Here is a 24,346-nt window from a genome sequence, read left to right on the forward strand (position 1 = left end):
ATGATATGATGGTATACTTAAAAAATCCTAGAGAATCAACTAAGAAGCTTGTAGAAATAATCAACAACTTTAGCAAAGTTGCAGGATACAAAATAAATGCACATAAATCATCAGCATTTCTATACATTTCCAACACACTAGAGCAGCAAGAAGTAGAAAGAGAAACACCATTTAAAATCACCCTAGACAATATAAAATACTTAGGAATCTATCTACCAAAACAAACACAGCAATTATATGAAAACAACTACAAAACACTTTCCAAACAAATAAAACTGGATCTAAACAATTGGAAAGCCATTGATTGCTCATGGGTAGGTCGAGCTAACATAATAAAAATGACAATTCTACCCAAATTAATTTACCTATTTAGCGCCATACCTATCAAGCTACCAAAAAACTTCTTTACTGAATTAGAAAAAAAATATAACAAATTTCATTTGGAATAACAAAAGATCAAGAATATCAAGGGAAATAATGAAAAAAAAATGTGAAAGAAGGGGGCCTAGCAGTACCAGATATTAAACTATACTATAAAGCAGCAGTCATCAAAACAGTATGGTACTGGCTAAGAGACAGAGAGGAGGATCAATGGAATAGACTTGGGGTAAATGACATCAGCAAGACAGTGTATGATAAACCCAAAGAGCCCAACTTTTGGGACATGAATCCACTATTTGACAAAAACTGCTGGGAAATTTGGAAAACAATATGGGAGAGATTAGGTTTAGATAAACATTTGACACCCTACACCAAGATAAATTCAGAATGGGTGAATGACTTGAATATAAAGAGGGAAACTATAAATAAGTTAAGTGAACACAGAATGGTATACTTGTCAGATCTCTGGGAAAGGAAAGACTTTAAAACCAAGCAAGAGTTAGAGAAAATTACAAAATGTAAATTAAATGGTTTTGATTATATTAAACTAAAAAGCTTTTGTACAAACAAAAATAATGTAGTCAAAATCAGGAGGGAAACAACAAATTGGGAAAAAATCTTTATAACGAGAAACTTGGACAGGGGTCTAATTACTCAAATATACAAGGAGTTAAAGCAATTGTATAAAAAATCAAGCCATTCCCCAATTGATAAATGGGCAAGAGACATGAATAGGCAATTTTCAGGTAAAGAAATCAAAAGTATCAATAAGCACATGAGAAAGTGTTCCAAATCTCTAATAATTAGAGAAATGCAAATCAAAACAACTCTGAGGTATCACCTCACACCTAGCAGATTGGCTAAAATGAAAGAAGGGGAGAGTAATGAATGCTGGAGGGGATGTGGCAAAATTGGGACATTAATGCATTGCTGGTGGAGTTGTGAACTGATCCAACCTTTCTGGCTGGCAATTTGGAGCTATGCTCAAAGGGCTATAAAAGAATTCCTGCCCTTTGATCCAGCCATACCATTGTTGGGTTTGTACCCGAAAGAGATCATAAATAAACAGACTTGTACGAAAATATTTATAGCCGTGCTTTTTGTGGTGGCATCAAACTGGAAAAGGAGGGTATGCCCTTCAATTGGGGAATGGCTGAACAAACTGTGGTATATGCGGGTGATGGAATACTATTGTGCTAAAAGGACTAACAAACTGGAGAAGTTCCAGGCGAACTGGAGAGACCTCCGGGAACTGATGCAGAGCGAAAGGAGCAGAGCCAGAAGAACATTGTACACAGAGACTGATATACTGTGGTAAAATCGAATGTAATGGACCTCTGTACCAGCAGCAATACAATGACCCAGGACAGCTCTGAGGGATTTATGGTAAAGATGCTACCCACATTCAGAGGAAGGACTGCAGGAGAGGAAACACACAAGAAAAGCAACTGCTTGAACATATGGGTCGGGGTGGACATGATTGGGGATGTGGACTCGAAACTACCACACCAATGCAACCACCAACAATATGGAAATAGGTCTTGATCAAGGACACATGACAAAACCAGTGGAAATGTGCATCGGCCATGGGTGGGGGGAGTGCGGGGGGTGAAGGGGAAAGTAGGAGCATGAATCATGTAACCATGTTAAAAATGATTATTAATAAATGTTTAAAAAATGTTTAGAGATGTAACTTTTCCCCCTAATAACTGCTTTAGCTTATTATATTATTATATTATATTATTGACTTATAAATTCTTAAAGAAATTATTAACTGATTTGGTTTTTTGACTCATCTGTTCATATCTAACATCTATCTATCGATCATTTGATTGATCTGAGGACCTTACAGTTTTCCCTTGGGATTCTATAGCAAATTCCTTTGGTTTTCTTTTATAAACCCTTACTTTCTATTATAGTAACAACACTAAGATAGAAGGGCAAAGGCAAGACAATGAAGACTAAATTATTTTCCCAGTCAAACATCTAGTAAATGTCTTGAGACAAGATTTGAAACCAGGTCCTCCAGACTCCAGACCTGGCTATCTACCTAGCTTCCTAGCTACCCCACTACGACAGATTCTTAGTAAAGAAAAGAATAGGGAAAAAAGGAGCACATGTATTCTCCAAAGGAGAGTAACTAATACACAAGAATCCTAATAGAGGGGACAGCGGGGTGGCTCAGTGGATTGAGAACCAGACCTAGAGATGGGAGGTGCTAGGTTCAAATCTGGCCTCAGATGCTTCCTAGCTATGTGACCCTGGGCAAGTCATTTGACTCTCAATGCCTAGCCCTTACCACTCTTCTACCTTGGTGCCAATACACAGTATTGACTCCAAGATGGAAGGTAAGGGTTTAAAAAAAAAAAAAGAATCCTAATAGATAGGGAAAAGGGGGTCTCAAAAGTTAATTTCTTAAAATATAAATGGGATTATGAAAGCATGCATATACTAGAAAGCAAAATTCTTTACATTCATAAAGTAAGGCTGGCTTTTGCTAATGCAAAAATTCTAAATAATATAATCTTATACACATTACAAGAAGTATCACAACATTTAAAGAGAAGGAAAGAAGCAGTACTATGTGCCAGGCACTGTGTTAAGTGCTTTACAAGTATTATCTTAAGGTTATGGAATAATTGTTAATTTAGTTGACCCTTCCACAGCATTTACAAGAAAAGTAAGGCCAACAAGCACTTATTAAGTGTCTACTAGATTCCAGATACTATGTTAAAGCTTTGCGAATTCAAAGAAAAACAAAATTGTGTGCCTGTTTTTGAAGAAGTCACAGTCAAATAGGAGAAACAATATGTAAACAGCTATGTACAAAGAAGATATAGAGAAGATGAAATGGAATTAGCTCAAGAGAAAGACATTAGCATTAAGGGGAGCAGGAAAGCCTTCTCAGACTAGAAGGAACCTGGGAGCCAGAGGATAAGAGACAATGAAGGAAAGAATTTGAAGTGTTAGGGAAAGCTACTAAAAATATATGAAGCAGAGAGAGAGTAAAATAATCAGTTTAAGATTAAAAGATAAGAAGTCAATCCAAACAAGGATGTAATAGAATGTAATTACTGATTTCCCCCCCAATACTTTAAACAGTATCTAAATGTTTTAAAAGAATAAATAATAAATCAAAAGAAACTAGTAATTTACACTGTGTAAATAGAATCAGATAATTATATCCAATGTATTTTTTATTAGTAAGCGTGGAAGCCACTATCTCTATTTTTACTAAAAATAGCAAGATATTAAAAGACAACAATTTACTAGATGAAATCTTGAGGGATAAACAAAGAAAATTTGGAAGTCACATAGGTGACCTCTAAACCTTAATCTAATCATTTTCTTTTCATCAGGGTAAAACAGAAGTGGTGTCCAATAAAGGACATGTGTCTGTTAAAAATAAGTTGTTTCAAAAAAAAAATAAGTTGTTTCATTTAGAGCTATTAAGTTTATATTGTATATAAAAAAGAATAATCATAAAAAAGAATCTTTCTTGTGTTGAAATATATATATATTTTTGTGCAGAAGTCACTTTTAATAGTTAATATATTGCAAAGTCAGTTGCGGTATTCAAATTACTGACTTCTATGAAAAAGACCACACTTAGCCCTAATTTAGATCTTTCAGCAAATATCTATTAATAACTACATGTCGAGTATCTTGTTAGACATGGGCAAGACAGTTCCTGCCCTCAAGGAGTTGAGGATAATAGCAAATAAAAATAAGCAATACTACAAACATAGAGTTAAAAGGATCACAGAATCATAGAATTAACATTATAAATCACTAAGAGGTTATCTAGTTCATCTCCCATTTTTCAGTTGAGGAGAATGAGGCTCAGAAATGTGAGGTGATTTTCCTTAGGTAAGACAAGATAACAAATTGAAGGAGAATTTTAATTCAGGTCCTCTATGATAAAGCTTTCTAATAAACCAAATGTAATATTTCATAAGTATATGAGCATATTAAAATAAATGTAGTATCACAAACTTAAAATAAAAATAGACCACATTTGGCAACAAATTGGAAAAGGAGGGAATGTCCTTCAATTGGGGAATGGCTGAACAAACTGTGGTATATGCGGGTGATGGAATACTATTGTGCTAAAAGGAATAATAAACTGGAGAAGTTCCAGGCGAACTGGAGAGACCTCCGGGAACTGATGCAGAGCGAAAGGAGCAGAGCCAGAAGAACTCTATACACAGAGACTGACATTCTGTGGTAAAATCGAATGTAATGGACCTCTGAACCAGCAGCAATGCAATGACCCAGGACAATTCTGAGGGATTTATGGTAAAGATGCTGCCCACATTCAGAGGAAGGACTGCAGGAGAGGAAACATATAAGAAAAACAACTGCTTGAACGCATGGGTCCGGGTGGACATGATTGAGGGTGTGGACTCGAAACCACCACACCAATGCAACTACCAACAATTTGGAAATTGGTCTTGATCAAGGACACATGACAAAACTAGTGGAAATGCGCATGGGTAGGGGGGGTGCGGGGGGGGGGGGTTGAAGGGGAAAGGAGGAGCATGAATCATGTAACCATGTTAAAAATGAATATTAATAAATGTAAAAAAAAAAAGAATGATATAAAAGACACAAGGAAAAAAAAATAAAGTTAAGGGATTAAACTAAAAAAAAAAAATAGACCACATTTTCTTACCTTTACAAATCTACAAAAAAATATGACAAACAGGTATATATATGCATATGTACATATATAAAATAGTTGTTATATGGTTACTTTTGCTAATAACCATTCTTTAAAAGAATACTTACGACTACTTCCAAGTTCTTCAAACAGGAATTTTACTTTTTCCCATTCAGTGGAATTTTTGTTAGGAACATTCAAAGGAACAAAAGCACTATAACAAAAAAAAAAACACCCTTTTTAATGTATTTAAATATATACAGCTTGATTACAACAATTATTGAGATATCATTAATGGCTGTTTCAACCAGAATTTGATCCAAACACAAATAAAAAATTGGTAGTGTATAGGGGAGGGAAGAAATTTTTTCTGATAAATTTCATTATGATAAAAAAATCAACAAACTGTCAAAACTTAGCTTCTGCTTCAATTTATTTTCCATTTATGCCAATATGTACTTCTTTAACATTACACACTTTTATGTAATTTATTTCTCATATATTAAAATGTCTTTTCAATATTAGAATTATATGAATTGCCAAAGTATGAAGGAATAAGTGGTATAAATGGGTTTTATCCATTTAAAGAATAGTCCCTCAATTCCACTGAAGCATTCTTGGCTATACTAAAAGCACATAGAAAACAAAAAATCACAGTACTCCAGTTAAGATTAGAAAAAAAGCTGACAGTTGAGCTTCATTATTGTTAAGCAGTGCTAACAAATCTTATTGGTCCTTCAGATAACTCATTCTCCACAGCAACAACTTTAAGATTTTCTCTCTTCTAAATCTCAACCTTCAACAACACCCATCCTCACCCCATTTTATATATATATAAAAGAAACAGCATGAGAGGCTCAGTAAAATACTTGTGAATGAAACAGGGAGATAAGGACTGAGTGATAATACAATTGGGTAGATTTGCAAATACTTGAAAAACCAAATTCAGAAAGCAGTCATCATATTATAAACTTTTTTATATATATTCTATATCAAATTTAATTTTTAACATTATCTTTACCTAAGCTAAAGGCAGATCTCTAGTAGAGTGTCACAAGGATCTGTCCTTGTTCTTAAGCCACACAACATTTCTAATCAATGACTTGAAAGCATACATGACCCTTATGTAAAATGTATAGGTGGGGGCAGCTGGGTAGCTCAGTGGATTGAGAGTCAGGCCTAGAGACAGGAAGTCCTAGGTTCAAATCCAGCCTGGGACACTTCCCAGCTGTGTGACCCTGGGCAAGTCACTTGACCCCCATTGCCCACCCTTACCACTCTTCCACCTAGGAGCCAATACACAGAAGTTAAGGGTTTAAAAAAAATAAAATAAAATGTATAGGTGGTAAAAAAAATTTGAGGGTGTCAATGTGGAATCTAAGAGAACCCCAAGTTTTGTAGCAGCATGAGGTCTGAAGACCTCAAGTTTGACCTTGTCACAAGAGAATTTATGAGGAAAATCTCAGACTCTGAGTTTCAGACTAACAATAAACCTTAAAGTCAGATGTTAAGTACCCTTTTTGTCCTTAGTAGGTTTTCCTATTGTATTAAAGTCCTTTCCCAAGTAGGCCCAGCCCTTGGCTAGATCTTTCCCTTTTGTGTCTATTATAAGGCATCAGCCTCTCCTAATCATGTCTAGAACTCTTCATTTCTTTGTAGCCATTGTAAGGCCAATCAACTATACTCCAGTTCTCAGTTCCCCAAGAGGTATATAAGTTACCCCAATTTTTATGGTTCCTCAGAGCTGTCATCTAGTGAGGTGGCACTCACAGGGATTCAGTACCCAGAGTAGCCAGAGCCTTGGGTTCTATGTGGGTTTTGAGCATGTAACTCTGTGTGGAGGCCTAAAGATTGTACCATTATTCCTCTCCGGATTAAAGACTTGGTTTTTCTGACTATTTAATAGTTCTGTATTTTTTCCAGTTTAACAAGGGAATAGTTATGGATGACCAAGTATAGATCTAAAAAGATCTCAGCAGTTAGAAAGATGCCCCACATAAATTAAATTTAGTAAGTTTAAATGAGAAAGAAGCTGATTTCTGATTTAGAAGTTTATGTGTAAAAAAAAAAAGACTTCTCTAAGATCTAAGGCAATAATATGTTGTTCTTGTTTTTTTAGTCTTTTTTTTAAAAACCCTTAACTTCTTTGTATTGGCTCTTAGGTGGAAGAGTGGTAAGTGTGAGCAATGGGGGTCAAGTGACTTGCCCAGGGTCACATAGGTGGGAAGTGTCTGAGGCCAGATTTGAACCTAGGACCGCCTGTCTCTAGGCCTGACTCAATCCACTGAGCTACCCAGCTGCCCCCCAACAATATGTTTTGGCATATTTCTGTGGCAAAGAGTATGCAGACTGAACAATGGCCAGATCAAAATTTTACATTATATTTAGAGAAGGCCCTTCATGTGAAACGATTTCTTTCCTAAAGTAGATGTTTGGAAAATGTTGTCAAATTAATGAAAATTAACAGAACTGTACCTTTGACTTTTTTCCAAGTCTGGGCTATGAGTTTGCTGATGTTGTTGTTTGCTTGTTTGTTTGTCTGCCTTTTGCTTTTATATCACAATTATTTCTGTGTCCTCCTATGTGAGCTTTTCCTTATGGCACATCCACACACAAAAAATAGTCAGGCAAAACCAACCAGCCAAAACCACATAGGAAAACATATACAATATTCTACACACAGCCTATCACATTCCATCCAAAAACAAAACAACAAAAACCTACTACTTCTCCAGCAAAAAGAGGAAAGTTCATTTCCTCATCTCTTCTCTGGAATTAAGATTAGTCGTTAATGCAACATTCAATTTTATGTGCTTCCATTTATGCCATCAGGGTAGGTAATAATTATATTGAATATTTCACTTTTAACAAATCAGTAAACAAGTCAACATGCAATTATTAAACATCTACTATATTTCCAGGCACTATGTTTAGCACTGGGAATACAAAAATATGAAAAGGCAAAAAATAAACCCTGATCTCAATGAGCTCACAGTTAAATGGGGCATATACAAATAATTATGTACAAATAAGGAATAAACAGGATAAGTTGAAGAATATCAACAGAAGAAAGGTACTTGCATTAAAGATGACCCAGAAAGGCTTCTTTTAGAAAATGGAATTTTAGCTAAAAATTGAAGTCAGGGAAGGCAGGAATTGGAGATGAGGAGGGAATGTTTAAGAAGATAATTTTGACAGAGAGGAGATATACGAGAACAGGAAAAGATTCAAGACAAGATTGGACTAGAACTTCCCTCCAATAATGTGTGGTTCTTTGAAGTCACACAATGGATTCGAAAAATCAGCATTGCAAATATAAAATTAAAAGTCTTTCCTCTAAGAGATGCACAGGTCACATTCCTTAAAATGATTACAAACTATTCTAAAAGATGCTGAAATATTCTGAAGTTTGATGCAATCAGCACAATATCCACCTCACAAAGCATATCTGGAGTCCTCACCATCCTTGGGAATCATTCTTCAACCTGGACTCTGTTCTGGATCTTTCCAATGACAGTAACAAATACATTGGAGAAGTACACATCTCTTAATTTTATACTTTCCCAGTTTTTTATGATCAGATGATCAATATTATTTCTACTAATATTGTTTTATGTTCATTCTACAAATGCTCTGTGAAATCTTGAATGATTTTGTTATTAGGACAGGATATGCCTTGTAAAAAAACTTACAAAATGATATTTTGCTCAACAAAATAAAATACTTTTTCCTAAGCAAAATCTTCTATTATCTGCATCTTTCCATTAAATGTAAAATGATAAAGATGTGATCCACTGTTAAATATCACTTGTGAAATTCTGCTTCTTCCCTGTTAAATAACTCCTAAAAGACACCCTTAATTCATGAATATGTTTCCTAAAGATTTTATAAAAAATAAGAGAGTAATTACTGAATAAAAATCACATTTTTTTTAATAAATGCCAAAAATCCTTTTTAAAACACATAAGCAATTTTGTGGTGGCAAAAAAAAAATTGAAAGTGAGGGGTTATTCCTTGATTAGAGAATGGCTGGACAATTGTAGTATGTGATGATAATGGAATACTATTGTACTATAAGGAATGATGAAATGCTTGATTTCTAAAAGAACTGGAAATACCTACACAAATCGATGTGGAGTGAAATGAGCAGAAACAGGAGCATATTATACACAGTACCCAAAACAATGTGGGAAGATCAAATGTAATAGACTTTGTTACTAATACCAGTACAATGATCCAGGGCAATTTTGAGGGACTTATGAGAAAGAATGCTATCCACATTTAGAGAAAGAACTGTGGGAGTAGAAACACAGAAGAAAATCACATGATTTTTCACTTGTTCATATAGGTATATGATTTGGAATTTTGATTTTAAAAGATTACTCTATTATAAAAATGAATAATATGGAAATAGTTTTGAGTGATAATACATGTATAACCCAGTATAATTGCATGTCAGCTTTGGGAGGAAGGGAAGAGAAGAGGGGAAGGAAACAATAAGAATCATGTAACCATGGAAAAATTTTTTAAAAATAAAATTATATTTTTAAAAAGCCATAAGCAAACAAGAGAAGATCACACAAGATATGATGATTATATGAAAATTAAATGTTTTGGCACAAATGCAGGGAAACAACTAACTGGGAAAAAATCTTTAAGGAAAGTTTCTCTGATAAAGGTCTCTGCCAAATAAGAAAATAAGTCAAATTTTGAGAATAAGAGCCATTTCCCAATTGACAATGATTAAAGGACATGAATAAGTAGTTTTTAGAAGAAAAAAACTAAGCTATCAATACCTATATTAAAATTAATACTCAAAATCACTAGAAAAACGAAAATTAAAGCAACCTATGTTCCTCTAACACTCAACCAAGAAACAAAAAAGGAAAAGGGTTATATGGAATACAGGTACATTAATGCAATATGAATTTGCTCAGCCATTCTGGAAAGCCATCTAGAATTATAAAAAAATCTTATCCTCTGATTTATTGATACATTCACTGGGCCTTTTTCCTAGAAAGAGAAGCCTCTATATATACAAAATTACTTAAGCAGGGGGCAGCGAGGTGTTTCAGTGGATAGAGAAACAGGCCTAGAGATGGGAAATCCTAAATTTAAATATGTCTCAGATACTTCCTTGCTGTCTGACCTGGAGCAAGTGCTTTAACCTCCATTGCTTAGCCCTTCCTACTTTTCTGCCTTGGAATGAATATACAGTATTGATTCTAAGACTGAAGATAATGTTTTTTGTTGTTGTTTTTTTAATTAATTAAGTAGCTTTTTTTTTGTAGTAGCAAAGAACTAGACACTAAAGAAGTGCTCATCAATTGGAGAATGACTAAATAAATTATAGAACATGAATGGAATGGAATACTATATTTATTTAAAAAAGGATAAAAATGAAGGCTTCAGAAAAATAGGAAGTTTTGCAGAGCAATACTGTGAGAATTAAATGTTTATTGTTATGAGAATTTTTTAAAATAACATTGTAAAAAACAAGTTTAAAAGACTTAAAAACTTAGATCAACCACAGCTCCAGAGAATTAATAATGAAGAGTGTAGAGACAGAATTTTGCAGATACAGGAGAAAATGTGAATGATGTAAAAATTAAAGCTAACAATTTATTTTTTTAAAAAAACAGTGCAATATATTTTTTAAAAAAAAAACTCAAAACCTATTTCTGTATTATTTATTTTTGTAATAGAGTAATATTTCTGGATTACTAATAGGAAGTTAGGGACATTCAAGGCAGATCACCAAACTTAGAAAGTTGCTATTATAAACATTATCAATAAGATATCAAGAACAAAAAAATGAAAAAAAAAACAGGAAATTACTATCAAAATAATTTTAGAATGTAAAAAAAAATTGAAGCCTATCTACTAAAGTACTCAAAGACAATATGAATATAATAAAATACCCATTGTAGAAATAAAAATAGATCCAAATAAGTGGAGTGATATTATATACTTATAAGTAAGCCATGTACTTTTTATGACAGTATTTCCTAAACTATATTGATTGAATGACATATCAAAGTACAAAAGGATTACTTTAAAGGACTAGAAAAATATTAAAATTTGGCTGGAGCCACAAAAGGTCAAAAATCTCAAGAGAAGTAGTGAAAAAATATAAAGAAGGAAACTTAGCATTACCTTATCTCCAAAAATTCTACAAGACAATAATCATTAAAATGATTGGTACTGAGAGCTCTCAGCCCTCACACCCAGAAAATAAGCTGAGAATAACATCAAGCAAGGACTGAAGTTTAAGAGGGTACCCTAACTTCCCAGAAAACAGAGCCTACATATAATTAGATAGGAAAAATGAGCAAACAACAAAAACGGCACCTAACTAAAGAATTTTTATGGAGACAAAGAACAAGGTACAGACACAGAAGGGCCAAAGGAAAACAAAGGAAACACATACAAAGTCCAAAAGAAAAATATGTACTTGAAAAAAAAATGGAAGAAATAAAAAAAGACTTCAAAAACCAATTAAGAGAGGCAGAGAAAAGGTAGGTAAGAGAAATGAAAGTGATGCAAGAAGAAAGGAAAGTGATGTAAGGTGAAATGGGTGAATTGAAAAAAGGAGAACCAAAAACTGACAGAGAAAAATCAGGTCTTAAAAATCAGAATTGACCATCTAGAAACTAATGACTTCATGAGAAATCAAGAAACATAAAGCAAAATCAAATGTATATAGAACAGAGGAAAACATGAAATACCTTACTGAAAAAACAATTGACCTAGAAAATAAATCTAGGAGAGCAATTTGAGAATTATTGGACTATGACCTATATATGGACTATGAAAGCCATGATCAAGAAAAATCCTTGGATGTTATATTATAAGAAATTATCAAAGATAACTGCCCAGAGATCCTCAAACAAGAAAATAACTCTAGTCCAACTATTAATAATATGGAATTAGGTCTTGATCATTGATACATGTAAAACCCAGAGTAATTGTGCACTCGCTTAGGAGGGTCAGGGGGTTTTGGGGGAGAGAAAAAGAATATGAAACATTTAACTAGGGGAAAATATTCAAAATAAAAATTAAAAAAAAGGAAAAAAGTTACTCTCAGTAATAGAGATAAAAGGAATTTACTCAGAAAGAGGGTGGAGAAGTAAGCTGATTATGATGATAAGATGTATATGCTATACAATGATATGATGTATATGTAAACATGATATGGAACAATATTTATATATGATATGATATGCATGCATATAAATAATATGTAAAAAAAATAAATAAAGGGCTGAAAGGTTCCACTGAGAGAAAAGGGAAGGGAGCGATAAGATGTGGTAAATTATATAACATAAAGATGAGTGAAAAATCATTATAGAAAGGGGAGGATAAGGGTGGTGACAGGCAATACTTAAACTTTACTCTCATCTGACTGGCTCAGAGAGGGAAAAACAAGTACACTCAGTGTGGTATAGAATTCTATCTTATCCTACTCAGTGGGGTACAGAATTCTATCTTAGCCTACAAAGAAGTCTAAGGGGAATAAAACAAGGGAAGAGGAAGGTAATTGGAGAGAGGGGAATGGGGGGGGGTATAACAAAAAAGCAAAATATTGGTAAGGAGGAAAAGAGAAGGATCTAAAGGGTATAATAGGACGAAGGACAGTACACTGGTAGTAATCATAACGCTGAATGTGAATGGGATGAACTCACCCATTAAAAGGAAGCGGACAGCAGAGTGGATTAAAAACAGGAATCCTACTATATGTTGTTTACAAGAAACACATTTGAGGCAAGGTGACACACAGATTCAAGGTAAAAGGCTGGAGTAGAATTTATTATGCATCATCTAAAGTAAAAAAAGCAGGAGTAACAATTATGATATCAGACAAAGCCAAAGTAGAAATGGATATTAAAAGAGACAAGGAAGGAAATTACATTTTGCTAAAAGGTATACCAGAAATACAAGGATGGTTTAATATTAGGAAAATCATCCACATAATTGACCATATCAATAATCAAACCAAGAGAAATCACATGATTATATCAATAGATGCAAAAAAAAAACCTTTGACAAAATACAATACCCATTCCTATTGAAAACACTAGAAGATATAGGGATAAAAGAACCATTCTTCAAAATAATAAACAATATACATTTAAAACCATCAGCAAGTATCACCTGCAATGGGGACAAGTTAGAAGTCTTTCCAATAACATCAGGAGTGAAGCAAGGATGCCCATCATCACCTCTATTATTTAATATTGTACTTGAAACTCTAGCAGTAGCAATTAGAGAAGAAAAAGAAATTGAAGGAATTAAAGTAGGCAATGAGGAAACTAAACTATCACTCTTTGCAGATGATATGATGGTATGCCTAAAGAATCCTAGAAAATCAACTAAAAGGCTAGTGGAAATAATTTAAACAAAGTTTCAGGGTACAAAATAAACCCACATAAATTATAAGCATTTCTATTTTTTCCAACACACCTCAGCAGCAAGAGTTAGAAAGAGAAACTCCATTTAAAATCACTCTAGACCAGTGATGGGCAAACTTTTTAAAGAAGGGGCCAAAGGAAATGAAATGCTCATTTGTCGGTCTATTTCTAAGGCAATTCTTTCGAAGTTTCATTGTATTGTATCCTACTCATTGTATTCATCAAAATAGGAATAATGTCCTGTGACTGTATAGAATAATTCAGGGAGTCATATCTGGCCCGGGGCCATAGTTTTACCATCACTGCTCTAGACAATATAAAATATTTAGGAATCTATCTGCCAACACAAACACAAGAATTATATGATCACAAGTACAAAACTCTTTTCACACAATTAAAACTAGATCTAAATACTTGGAAAAACATTAATTGCTCGTGGGTAGGACAAGCGAATATAATAAAAATGACAATCCTACCCCAATTAATTTACTTATTCAGTGTCATACCTCTCAAACTACCCAGAAACTTTTTACTAAATTAGAAAAAATTATAATCAAGCTCATCTGGAAAAACAAAAGATTGAGGATAACAAGGGAAATAATGGAAAAATATGTGAAGGATGGGGGCCTAGAAGTACCAGATCTTAAAATGTACTACAAAACAGTGGTCATCAAAACAATATGGTACTGGCTAAGACAGAAGGATGGATCAATGTAATAAGACTAAGGGTAAATGACCTCAGCAAGTTAGTGTTCGATAAACCCAAAGATCTCAGCTTTGGGGACAAGAACACAGTATTTGACAAAAATTTCTAGGAAAATTGGAAAATAGTATGGGAAAAATCAGGTCTAGATCAACATCTCACACCCTATACCATGGGTCGGCAACGTATGGCTCTTGAGCCATATCTGGCTCTTTTGAGGGCCAGATATGGCTCTTTGTGCAGGAGCCATAAAGTCAATTTTTTTTCAGGCACTGTTACAGGAGCGCGCACTGTAAGCACTGTACGGCTCTCACGAAATTACATTTAAAAAATGTGGCATTTATGGCTCTCACGGCCAAAAAGGTTGCCGACCCCTGCCCTATACCAAGATAAATTCAAAATGGGTAATTGACTTAAATACAGGGAATGAAATCATGAATAAATTAGGTGAACATAGAATAGTATACCTGTCAGATCTTGGGAAAGGAAGGAATTTAAGACCAAGCAAGAGATAGAGAACATTACAAAATATAAAATGAATGATTTTGATTACATCAAATTAAAAAGGTTTTGTACAACCAAAACCAAAGTAACCAAAATTAGAAGGAAAGTAACAAACTGGGGAAAAAAATCTTAACAAAACTCTGACAAATGTTGAATTTCCCAAACATATAAAGAACTAAGTCAAATTTACAAAAAAATCAAGCCATTCCCCAATCAACAAATGGTCAAGAGATATGAATAGGCAGTTCTCAGATAAAGAAATCAAAACTATCAATAATCATATGAAAAAGTGTTCTAAATACCTCCTGATTACAGAAATGCAAATTTAAAAACTCTGAGGTACCACCTTACAGCTAACAGATTGGTCAATATGGCAGCAAAGCAAAGTGATAAATGTTGGAGGGGATGTGGCAAAATTGAGACACTAATACACTGCTGGTGGAGTTGTGAATTAATCCAATCATTCTGGAGGGCAATTTGGAATTATGCCCAAAGGGCTTTAAAATTGCTTGCCCTTTGATCCAGTCATATCACTGCTGGGTGTGTAGCTCAAAGAGATAATAAGGAAAAATACTTATACAAAAATATTAATAGCCATGCTCTTTGTGGTGGCAAAAATTGGAAAATGAAGGGGTGTCCACTGATTGGGGAATGGCTGAATAATGAGTTTGAAGATTTCTGTGAACTTGAAAGACCTCCAAGAATTGACGATGAGAAAAGAATGCTATCTACATCCAGAGAAAGAACTGTGGGAATAGAAATGCAGAAGAAAAACATATGATCAGTCATGTGGTTCGATGGGGATATGATTGGTATTTTGGTGTTAAAAGATCACCCTACCATAAATATGAATAATATGTAAATAGGTATTGAACATGTAAAACCCAGAGGAATTGTTTGTCAGCTCCAGAAAGGGGGGGGGGAGGGGGAAGGAAGGGGAGTGGAAAAAATCATGAGTCATGTAACCATGGGAAAACATCCTAAATAAATAAATAAATTCAAAAAATGATTGCTACTAATTAAAAAATATTAGCTATAAAATATATATAGAAGCAAACAAACATATTGGCATAAGGTAGTCTACATACCATGGTCTTCTAATACCATCCTAAAGTTTCATTGTGCCATAAATCTTCATCTTGATGTGTAAGGGGGAAAATTCTCAGTACTTAGCACAGTACTTGGCACAAAATAAGCCCTTAATGCCACTTGACTGACTGACAGTGTTTGATAAACACAAAGACCTCAACTGTTGAGGTAAAGATTAACTATTTTTTAAAAACTGCAAAAAACTGCTAGAAAAACTGGAATGCAATCTGGCAGAAAATAGACAGATCAATATCTTGCACTATGTACCAAGATAAGCTTCAAATAGATACATGACAAGAAATATTAAAGGTAAAATCATAAACCAAAGAAGCAAATAAGAAAATATCTATGGAGAACTAATATCAAAACCCAAGTACTTGGTAGTGAGGTAGACATGATAAATGTGCAGGTTCATATATATGAACATAACATTATCATACCTTTCATTTTTTAAATGTGTGAAGTTTTCAGTAATAATGAATATAATGAAGTTACCAATAGAAATATTAATTAAATATAAAAACCCAAAGAGTACTCTATTTGCATATTTTCCTCTTTACTTGACATAGGTAGGGCCTTATGGACCATCCTAGGAAGTAATAACTAGAATTCACTAGTTTTTCAACAAAATTTTGCAATACTATGAATGGAAATATTAAGATTTCCCCCTTCTTTCATACAAAATACATATCTATTTGTTTTCTACTTTGATAAGTACTTGGAAAGGGATTGATGATCAACATTTTGGATTTCCTTTTGTACAATTCTCAGGACATTGATTTGTATAGCCCAACCACCTACAAATGAGCTCAGTGTTTTACTAACAAAGGCATCTTCGTTTCTGAAGTTTCTGTCATAAAAATGTTCAGCAATGAAGTCAAATGAATTAACTTCTGCATTGTGATGCTGCTCTTGCACTAATTTAATAAATGATTCAATCTGCTAAGCAGAGCTATTTGAAAGATTTAAGATTAGTAAAAGTAACACTAGAGAAAACTCTGGGACAAAAGTTAACTGTTCCAAACTGCCACTATCAGGCAGCTGGAAGACTTTCCTTTGAGGCTCCAACACAGTTGCTTTGACATTGTTGTATTTTTTTGAACTTGCATTTTGATCTTTCCTGTCACCTTAGTAACTTTACATTATCAGCTTTCTTTGTTTGTTGCTTATTTTCCCAGTCTATTTCTTGACTTTCAACTTTATGTTAAAGTTGGACTCTACTCCTAAGGTAGAGGGGGCACTATGTCAAACTTTGGGTTTTCTGTGATGCTATTTTCGGAGCTAATTCTAGGGATTCATTAATTTTCAGTTCTTCCAAGGTAGTATAATATAAAGAAGTGTGGTCACTGCTCTCTTGCCCTGTGCTCTTGTATGTGAGATATCACAAGCATTCTTTTCTGCTCTAGAATTGACAAGGGTTCCCACTCCCCTGTAGCTAGAAGCTTGAATATACTAGTGCTCCTCCTACCAGTAGGACTATGATTCATATCATATATATAACTTGCACCCAATGCCAGGATTCTGTTCCCTGTAATAATTACCTTCTGACTAGTGGTCTGGCCCCATAACATCTGTGGGCTTAGAGCTCTGGAAGTTGCTACCACTTATTCAGTTGCTCCCAATGATTGTGCTGGCTTACAGGGGACAAGACCTATTACTAGCTTGTCAGGGTGCTGACTCAACTATACTGACCTCTACTTTCATTCTAGTAAGATAAACCTTTCCTGTCAACCTTCTATGGTGTCTTTGGATGAAAAATTGTTTCATCTTCTTCTTTTTATTGTTTCTACTCTTACACAATTCATTTTGAAGCATTATTTTCAAGTTGTTTCCATGGGAATTGGAGAGAGCTGAGGCAAGTTCTTGCTTTTACTCTTCCATGTTGGGTCTGTATCCCCTACCCTGCCAAAAACAACTTTATATTCATAAGTGATCTTAATTATGAATGACTGAGACTGGAGTTCTAAGAGTACCATCAAACTACAACAGTCTGATTCTATATTTTCATTAGAAAAAAATAAGGTATACATATATGTCGAGTATTCATCTCTTTAGTTATCAGAAATTTAATCTTTCCTATCACTTGCTTAGTCAGATATATCCCACATCTTACTTTCTCTCAATTCCCAAACTTGAAATGAAAGTAGCAGTTAAAAACCACACATGACCCCAAATTTCTTAGTTTCTTGCCTAAGATAAAGCTGCATGTGATTCTTTTCAAGGTATCTTCTAGTAGTCTCACAGCAAACCCATCAATTATTCTCCATTTCTGGTGATTCATGTAGCAATGAAAAGTCTTAGTAAATTATCAGTCATATACTATAAATGTCACATATTCTTTTTTTAAATTATTTTTTTAATCCTTATCCTCTCTCTACCCTGAAGGAGACTGAATCAACAGTGGGAGCCAGATTCCAGAGCTCTCAGCCCACAGGCCATCATACCACCTTGGAAGAACTGTAACTTGCAGATATCCAAAACTACATCTAATGGTAGCAGCAAGAAAATACAGAAATTCAAAAGAGTACCCCCTCTACCCTGGGAATGGAGATCACCTTTAAGATAAAAATAAAAGTCAATAAAAAGACTGGGGAAACAAGCACATATCAAAAAATAAACACCTAAGCATGGAAAATTAATATGGAGACAAAATAGAGCAGGGCACAAACTCAGAATGAAACAATGAGATGAAAACAGCTACATGCAAAACTTCAAAAGAAAAATGGAATTGTTCACAGGATCTGGAAGAGCTCAAAAAGAATATCAAAAATCAAATAAGAGAGGCAAGGGGAAATGGGGGAAAGAAATTAAAGTGATGCAAGAAGAAAATCTGATGTTTCTAATAGACAAGTGGGAAACAGAGGCCTTAAAGTTCAATAAGACTAGCAGGAGGATGGTGCTGGTTGTAAGGATGGAGTGAGCAAATCTTGGGCTGGGCTTGTAACTTGTTTATGAATGTAACAAGGATCCAACCCTGGAAATTGAGTGCCAGAGAAACCTCACTGCTTGCCACCAGGCTCCTTATCCTTTTAAGATATCAGGTAGCTGGCCCGTCCCTGCTGAGGAAACAGCCTCCTATTGGTCAATGACAGGCTGGCAGAAAGTGGATGTAGAACTTCCCGCCCCTCAGCAATGGAGATGTTCCAGCCCAAACTGCTCAGAATCCCTTCCTGTTGCCTGTCCTCATAGCTTTTGATGGTAGGGAAATAACCACAGTATTCACTAGTTAAGGCTAAGGGGTTTATTGATAACTGGGTAGGGAACAAGGCAATGGTAAGAGGGCTAGGAAATACTAAGATCAGTTATTGAAGATAATCTGACTGAAGCCAGTAGAAATCTTTGGAAGGTCTAAGCTGACCAGTAACCCTTGGTCAGAGTGATGCAATCTCTGATTAGGAAATAAAGTTGATGTTTGGGCTAATCTTGTCAGTGATGATAATAATAATATTGTGTTACTCTAGAATAGTGATTCCCAAAGTGGGCGCCACTGCCCCCTGGTGGGTGCTGCAGTGATCCAGGGAGGTGGTGATGGCCACTGGTGCATTTGCAAAAGGAGATCCCTATGGCTTATCCTGAAATTTGGGATGTAATTCAAAAGTTCTTAATTGCATTTCCTTCATTATATTTAGTGGAATGTGGATTCAGTGCAGTAACCAATTTATTAACAAAAAAAGAAACCTATTGCAAATAGTCAATTGCGGTGACTTAAGATTACTGCTGATGAAAATAGAGCCGAGGATTACTAAACTGGTAGCAGCACACCAGGTTCATCCTTCTCATTAAGATGATTCCGAATGTTTTAATTTTTTTTGTATTACATTCTATTCTGAGTTCAATAAATAGTTTCATAGTTTCAAAGTTCAATGTTTCTAATTTACACTTTTCTTGACTATAGTTTATGAAAAAGGTACAAACATACATATATCTTTCCTATTAATTGCTATTAAAATTTAAAAAAAATTAATTTCCAGGGGGCGCTAAGTAATATTTTTTTGTGGAAAGGGGAAGGTAGGCCAAAATAGTTTGGGAACCACTGCTCTAGAAGATTGGGTCTTAAAATCCTACCTATTCTAGTCCTACCCATGATCCACACTCCCACCACCCGTTTCACTCCCACCACCCGGGCCTATGGAGTAAGGGGTAAGTGAGTGGTCAGGGCGAAGTCAGGTCAGAAAAGAACCCAGCCCTGGGTTTCCAGGGCTTTTTATACTCTTGGTCCACTGGCAGGTGATATTTGCCCAGTGGCTCATGTAACCTTCAACATTCCATCCAGGGCAACTGACAGGTTTGCCCTAAGCCAACATGGCAAGGTTAAAATCCTATATTACATGTTCTAATAGAAAATTCAAGAGAAGCATAAAAAAAGGTAAACGGGGGAAAAAAAGACAAGAGATTCAATGAGTTCAAACTATTTATATTGTTATATTTTGTAACTTAAAAATCTTATCATTATTAGGTCAGTTAGGAGGAGTATACATAGACAAAGAATATAGGAATAAGTTGACTATGATAATACAATATCAAAAAAAAAATCAAGGAGTGAAAAAGAGGATTGCAGTAAGAGAAAAGGAAAGGGGGAGGTAGAGTAGTATAAATTATCTTACCCTATAGAGAAATAGAAGGGGAATAAGAATAGAGGAGAAGACTAATAGAAGTGAGGGTGATGGGGCGGGGGGGGGGGGAAGCAGTGGTTGAAAGTAAACACCTGTGAGGAAGGCTAGAGTGAAGAGTACAAAAGAACAGGAACAAAAGGGGAATACAGGATGGATGAGAACGCACAGTTAGTATGTCATGTAAAATGACTAACTATGATATTAAAAAGAATTTGTACAAATGAAACCAATGCAACACAGAATATAAAAGAAACAACTAATAGGGAAATAAATTTCTCTGATAAAGCCCTCACTTCTCAAAAATAATGAGTCAGATTTATAAGACTATATAACCCATTCCCTAACTGACTAATAGTCAAACTGAGCAGGCAGTTTTCAGATGAAGAAATCAAAGCTATCTATAGTCATATGAAAATGTTCTAAATCACTACTGATCAGAGAAATGCAAAAACAAATCTGGGGTACCACCTTGTGTCTGTCTAATTGGCTAATATGACAGTAAAGGAAAATGATAAATATTATTTATTTGTGTGTGCTTTTATTTTGGGATTTTGGTTTTATATGTTAGGATCTTTGGGGGACTTGATTGTAATGATGTAATTGTTAAGAAAGGTAAAGCAGAAAGCCCCAGATGACAAAGGAGCTTTAAACCTTCCTTAGGTATAAACAGGAAATCAGATAACACAACTAAACTTCCTGTAGAATCCCCTCAACCAATCACAGTGTGTTTCTTCAGAAAGACCAGCCTCCTGGCACCAATTGATATTCAATTAATGATAACTAAATCAATAATATCAGAATAACAATGATAATTCAATAACATATCTGACTAATGATATCACTGATGGTAGTTAAGCCCAACTTCTGGAAGTAAGACTGGATCCTCCTCTGACCCTTCAACTTACCCTAGAACTTCCTTGAGGCTAACCTGTTACCAAGTCAACCAACAAAAGGTCAGTAGCTGGATTGACTTTTATAAACAAAACTTTTACTGGTGTTAATCAAAACAACAAGGGAAACTGATAGAAAGGAAGAGGGTATTAGGAATCCCTAAATGAAGTTTGTTCTTAGCTCTAAGTACTAAATCTAACAGCTTCAGAATGTTGACAGCTGAGCTAACCAGGCCCACTGGCCCAGGGAGGCCACTGGTCGATCTGGCCTGCTTTAGTGGACACTGCTTGCCTTTTGATGGTAGCTTGACTGAAGATAAATAGATGAATAGATGCTTGGCTGCTGACCCAGGGCTGACAAGCCCTGGGTCAGACAATGATATATAGTTGGTTGAAATATATTATTTTCTCCAAGAGATTACTGGGTTTGTCAATGAGTTATTCCTATTGGTCAGTCAAGATAGATAAACCTACCCCATGTTCCTCCTCCCTCAACCACCCTGGATCCCTGGCTCCAAAAATGAGTCCCAGGGTCCAGTCTCTGCCTCCCTTCTATAGGGCACAGCTCATCTGATGATTGGTCTCATGCCCCAAGATGGCATCAGGAATCTCCCAAGATTCCAAGTGTCCAACTGCAAGCAGTGCCCACAGGCATGGCTTCTTGCAAATCCTTACAAAACTTAACTTACATATACAAGTATTCTCTCACAACATGACCAATACAGAAATATGTTTTGCATGATATACATGTATGACCCAGATTAAATTGCTTACCATCTCAGGGAATGAAGATAGAAGGGAAGGAGGGAAACAATTTGGATATTATAATTATAATTGCTAAAAGATTGTAATTAAATGTAACTGGTAAAATAATATTATTTTTTTAAATAACACATAAAGAACAGTTTATAATACTTTAAAAAACCTATAAAATATTGGTTGTTATTAACTAGAAATAGCACAATAGCTTTCAAAACTGATTTTAGAAAGATAGCCCTTTTATAATAAGATAAGCGTTTTCTTTCTATATATAGGTATTACATTTTCCCATATCTTTCAAAATGACAAAATCTGAAGTTTTTTCCTTTATTTAAAATATAGGTTGGACAACTCAAGTTATTCCTCAATTTAGCTAAACATGACTCTAATCATATATAAAGTAATTAAATATAAATAATTTCATTTGACCCACCAAATAATTTGTGAGTCAAAGCAAGTGTTATTATTATTATTTTCTTTTCGTAAATTAGGACTTATCATCTGATCCTCGCAACTCTTCAATATAGGTGCTATTATTATTCCATTGTACAATTAACTTGCCCATGGTCTTATAAGTTAAAAGGGGAAGATACAAAAAGTATGGGGGAAAAAACTGAATCTGTCTTCTGATTCTAAGAGCAACATTCTTTCCAAACTATTTCAGGGAAAAAGCTAAGTTAAAGTATTTCAGTAGTTAGAGAGAGGGAGATGAGGAAGTAAAAATATATTAAATTTCAAACTTATCAATCTGAAAGATCTTAAAGGCATCCCCCTCACATAATCATTTTAAAAACTGAATTTGGCTAGAATCAAACTCACTATTTTTAACATAAAGTCAAATGGTGTTTTTACTAGCAGTTATAAATAATTTATTTACAAATTATAAGAAAGCTATGAATATGTCACCTTCAGTATAAGTCATACTGCTTCCCGGAAATAAGATGAATCAGTTTAAATTTAAACATGATTCATGTATTTTATATGTAGTAATTCGAACAACGTTTCTCTGGATTTTTATATTTGTATAATGACAGAATTGCTTATCAAATTTACTAATAAGATGAAACTTGTATTCATTTTCTAGTAGCCTACTCTTTCCATATTCAAATGAAAGTAACATTCAACATCCTTTGAGCCACAGCAAATCATTAAGCATTTATTATGTGCTTACTATGTACCAGGCACTCTAATAAGTATGATGAATATAAGGACAGGTAAAAACATGGTATCTGTCCTCAAGAAGTTCATATTCTAACAGGAAAGATAACATGCAAACAACTACACCAGAAGGCCTAATGACTAGGGCACTAAAAGGTGAAGTCACAGAGCCAGTGTAGTCTTAGGTGGGTCTTGAAATCAGAACTTCCTAACTCCCAAATCAGCTCTATCCACAATGCCAGAATACCACTCAAGTAACACTTCAGTACTAATATATTTTGTTTTCCTAAAGTATCAGTGTAGTTTAGTGTATAAAAACTAAGACCTCATTAGGAATGTTTAATATAGAAAGCAAAAAAAGAACTCTATTTGCATTTTTTCCTTTTCTCTTACATAGGTTGAGCATATCTCATTCCTTCACATACTTTCCTCAACTATATCTTGATATATCTATAGATAAACATGCAAATTTTAAAGAAATGAGAACTGTGGCATAATGGAAAGACTTGACTATAAACCAGGAAGACCTGAGTTCAAGTTCCTCAAGTATATGAGATACTAAGTATCTATGGACAAGACACTGAACCTATCAGCAATCTAAACACTTCACTAAGACTGTAAGTTGCAGAGGAAGGGATAATTTATTGAGAGTGGGAGTTTCTTCACCTGGAATTTCCCTACACTAATTAAACCATAGGCCTCATCTCAATCCCTTATTCCTATATATGGAAACATAACCATAAAAGTCAAGTCAAAAAACATTCATCAAGTGTTTACTATTAGCCAGCTACTACCAGCACTGAGAATACAATACAAACAGAATGAAAATCAGTTCTGTTGTTCCTGGAGCTCCCATTCTAATGGGAAAAACCAACACATAAAAGGAAACTAAAAAGGAGAGATGAAGGAAGAAGAGATGAAAGCATCCTGTACATGAAGGCACTATAGAAAAAGTTCAGAGAATCAGGAGTGAGAGAAACCTAGACTGGACTCTTCATTTAAAAATCCAGATTTAGTTATGTCTATAACTAATTTACAAACTAAATATGTAGATAAGTATATGCAATAATTAAGTACATTTAAGCTTCACAGAAACTTTTACTCCATAAAGGATCAGCAACAGGGTGAAAAAATTATTTTTTTAAAAAGAATTATTTTAAAATATTCCCAATTAA

General features: G+C 34.5%; 1 protein-coding gene across 1 annotated transcript in view; it reads right to left on the bottom strand.

Annotated features, from left to right (window-relative positions):
• The window catches only part of LMBRD1 (LMBR1 domain containing 1), a 210,764-nt gene that overhangs the window by 126,802 nt on the left and 59,616 nt on the right, over positions 1-24,346 (bottom strand). Inside the window, exon 6 of the mRNA XM_044676019.1 lies at positions 5,173-5,258. Within this exon, the coding sequence (XP_044531954.1) occupies positions 5,173-5,258 (86 nt within the window). The remainder of the gene's footprint in view (positions 1-5,172; positions 5,259-24,346) is intronic.

This window comes from Gracilinanus agilis, chromosome 4 (genome assembly GCF_016433145.1).
Source record: "Gracilinanus agilis isolate LMUSP501 chromosome 4, AgileGrace, whole genome shotgun sequence".
NCBI lineage: Eukaryota > Metazoa > Chordata > Mammalia > Didelphimorphia > Didelphidae > Gracilinanus > Gracilinanus agilis.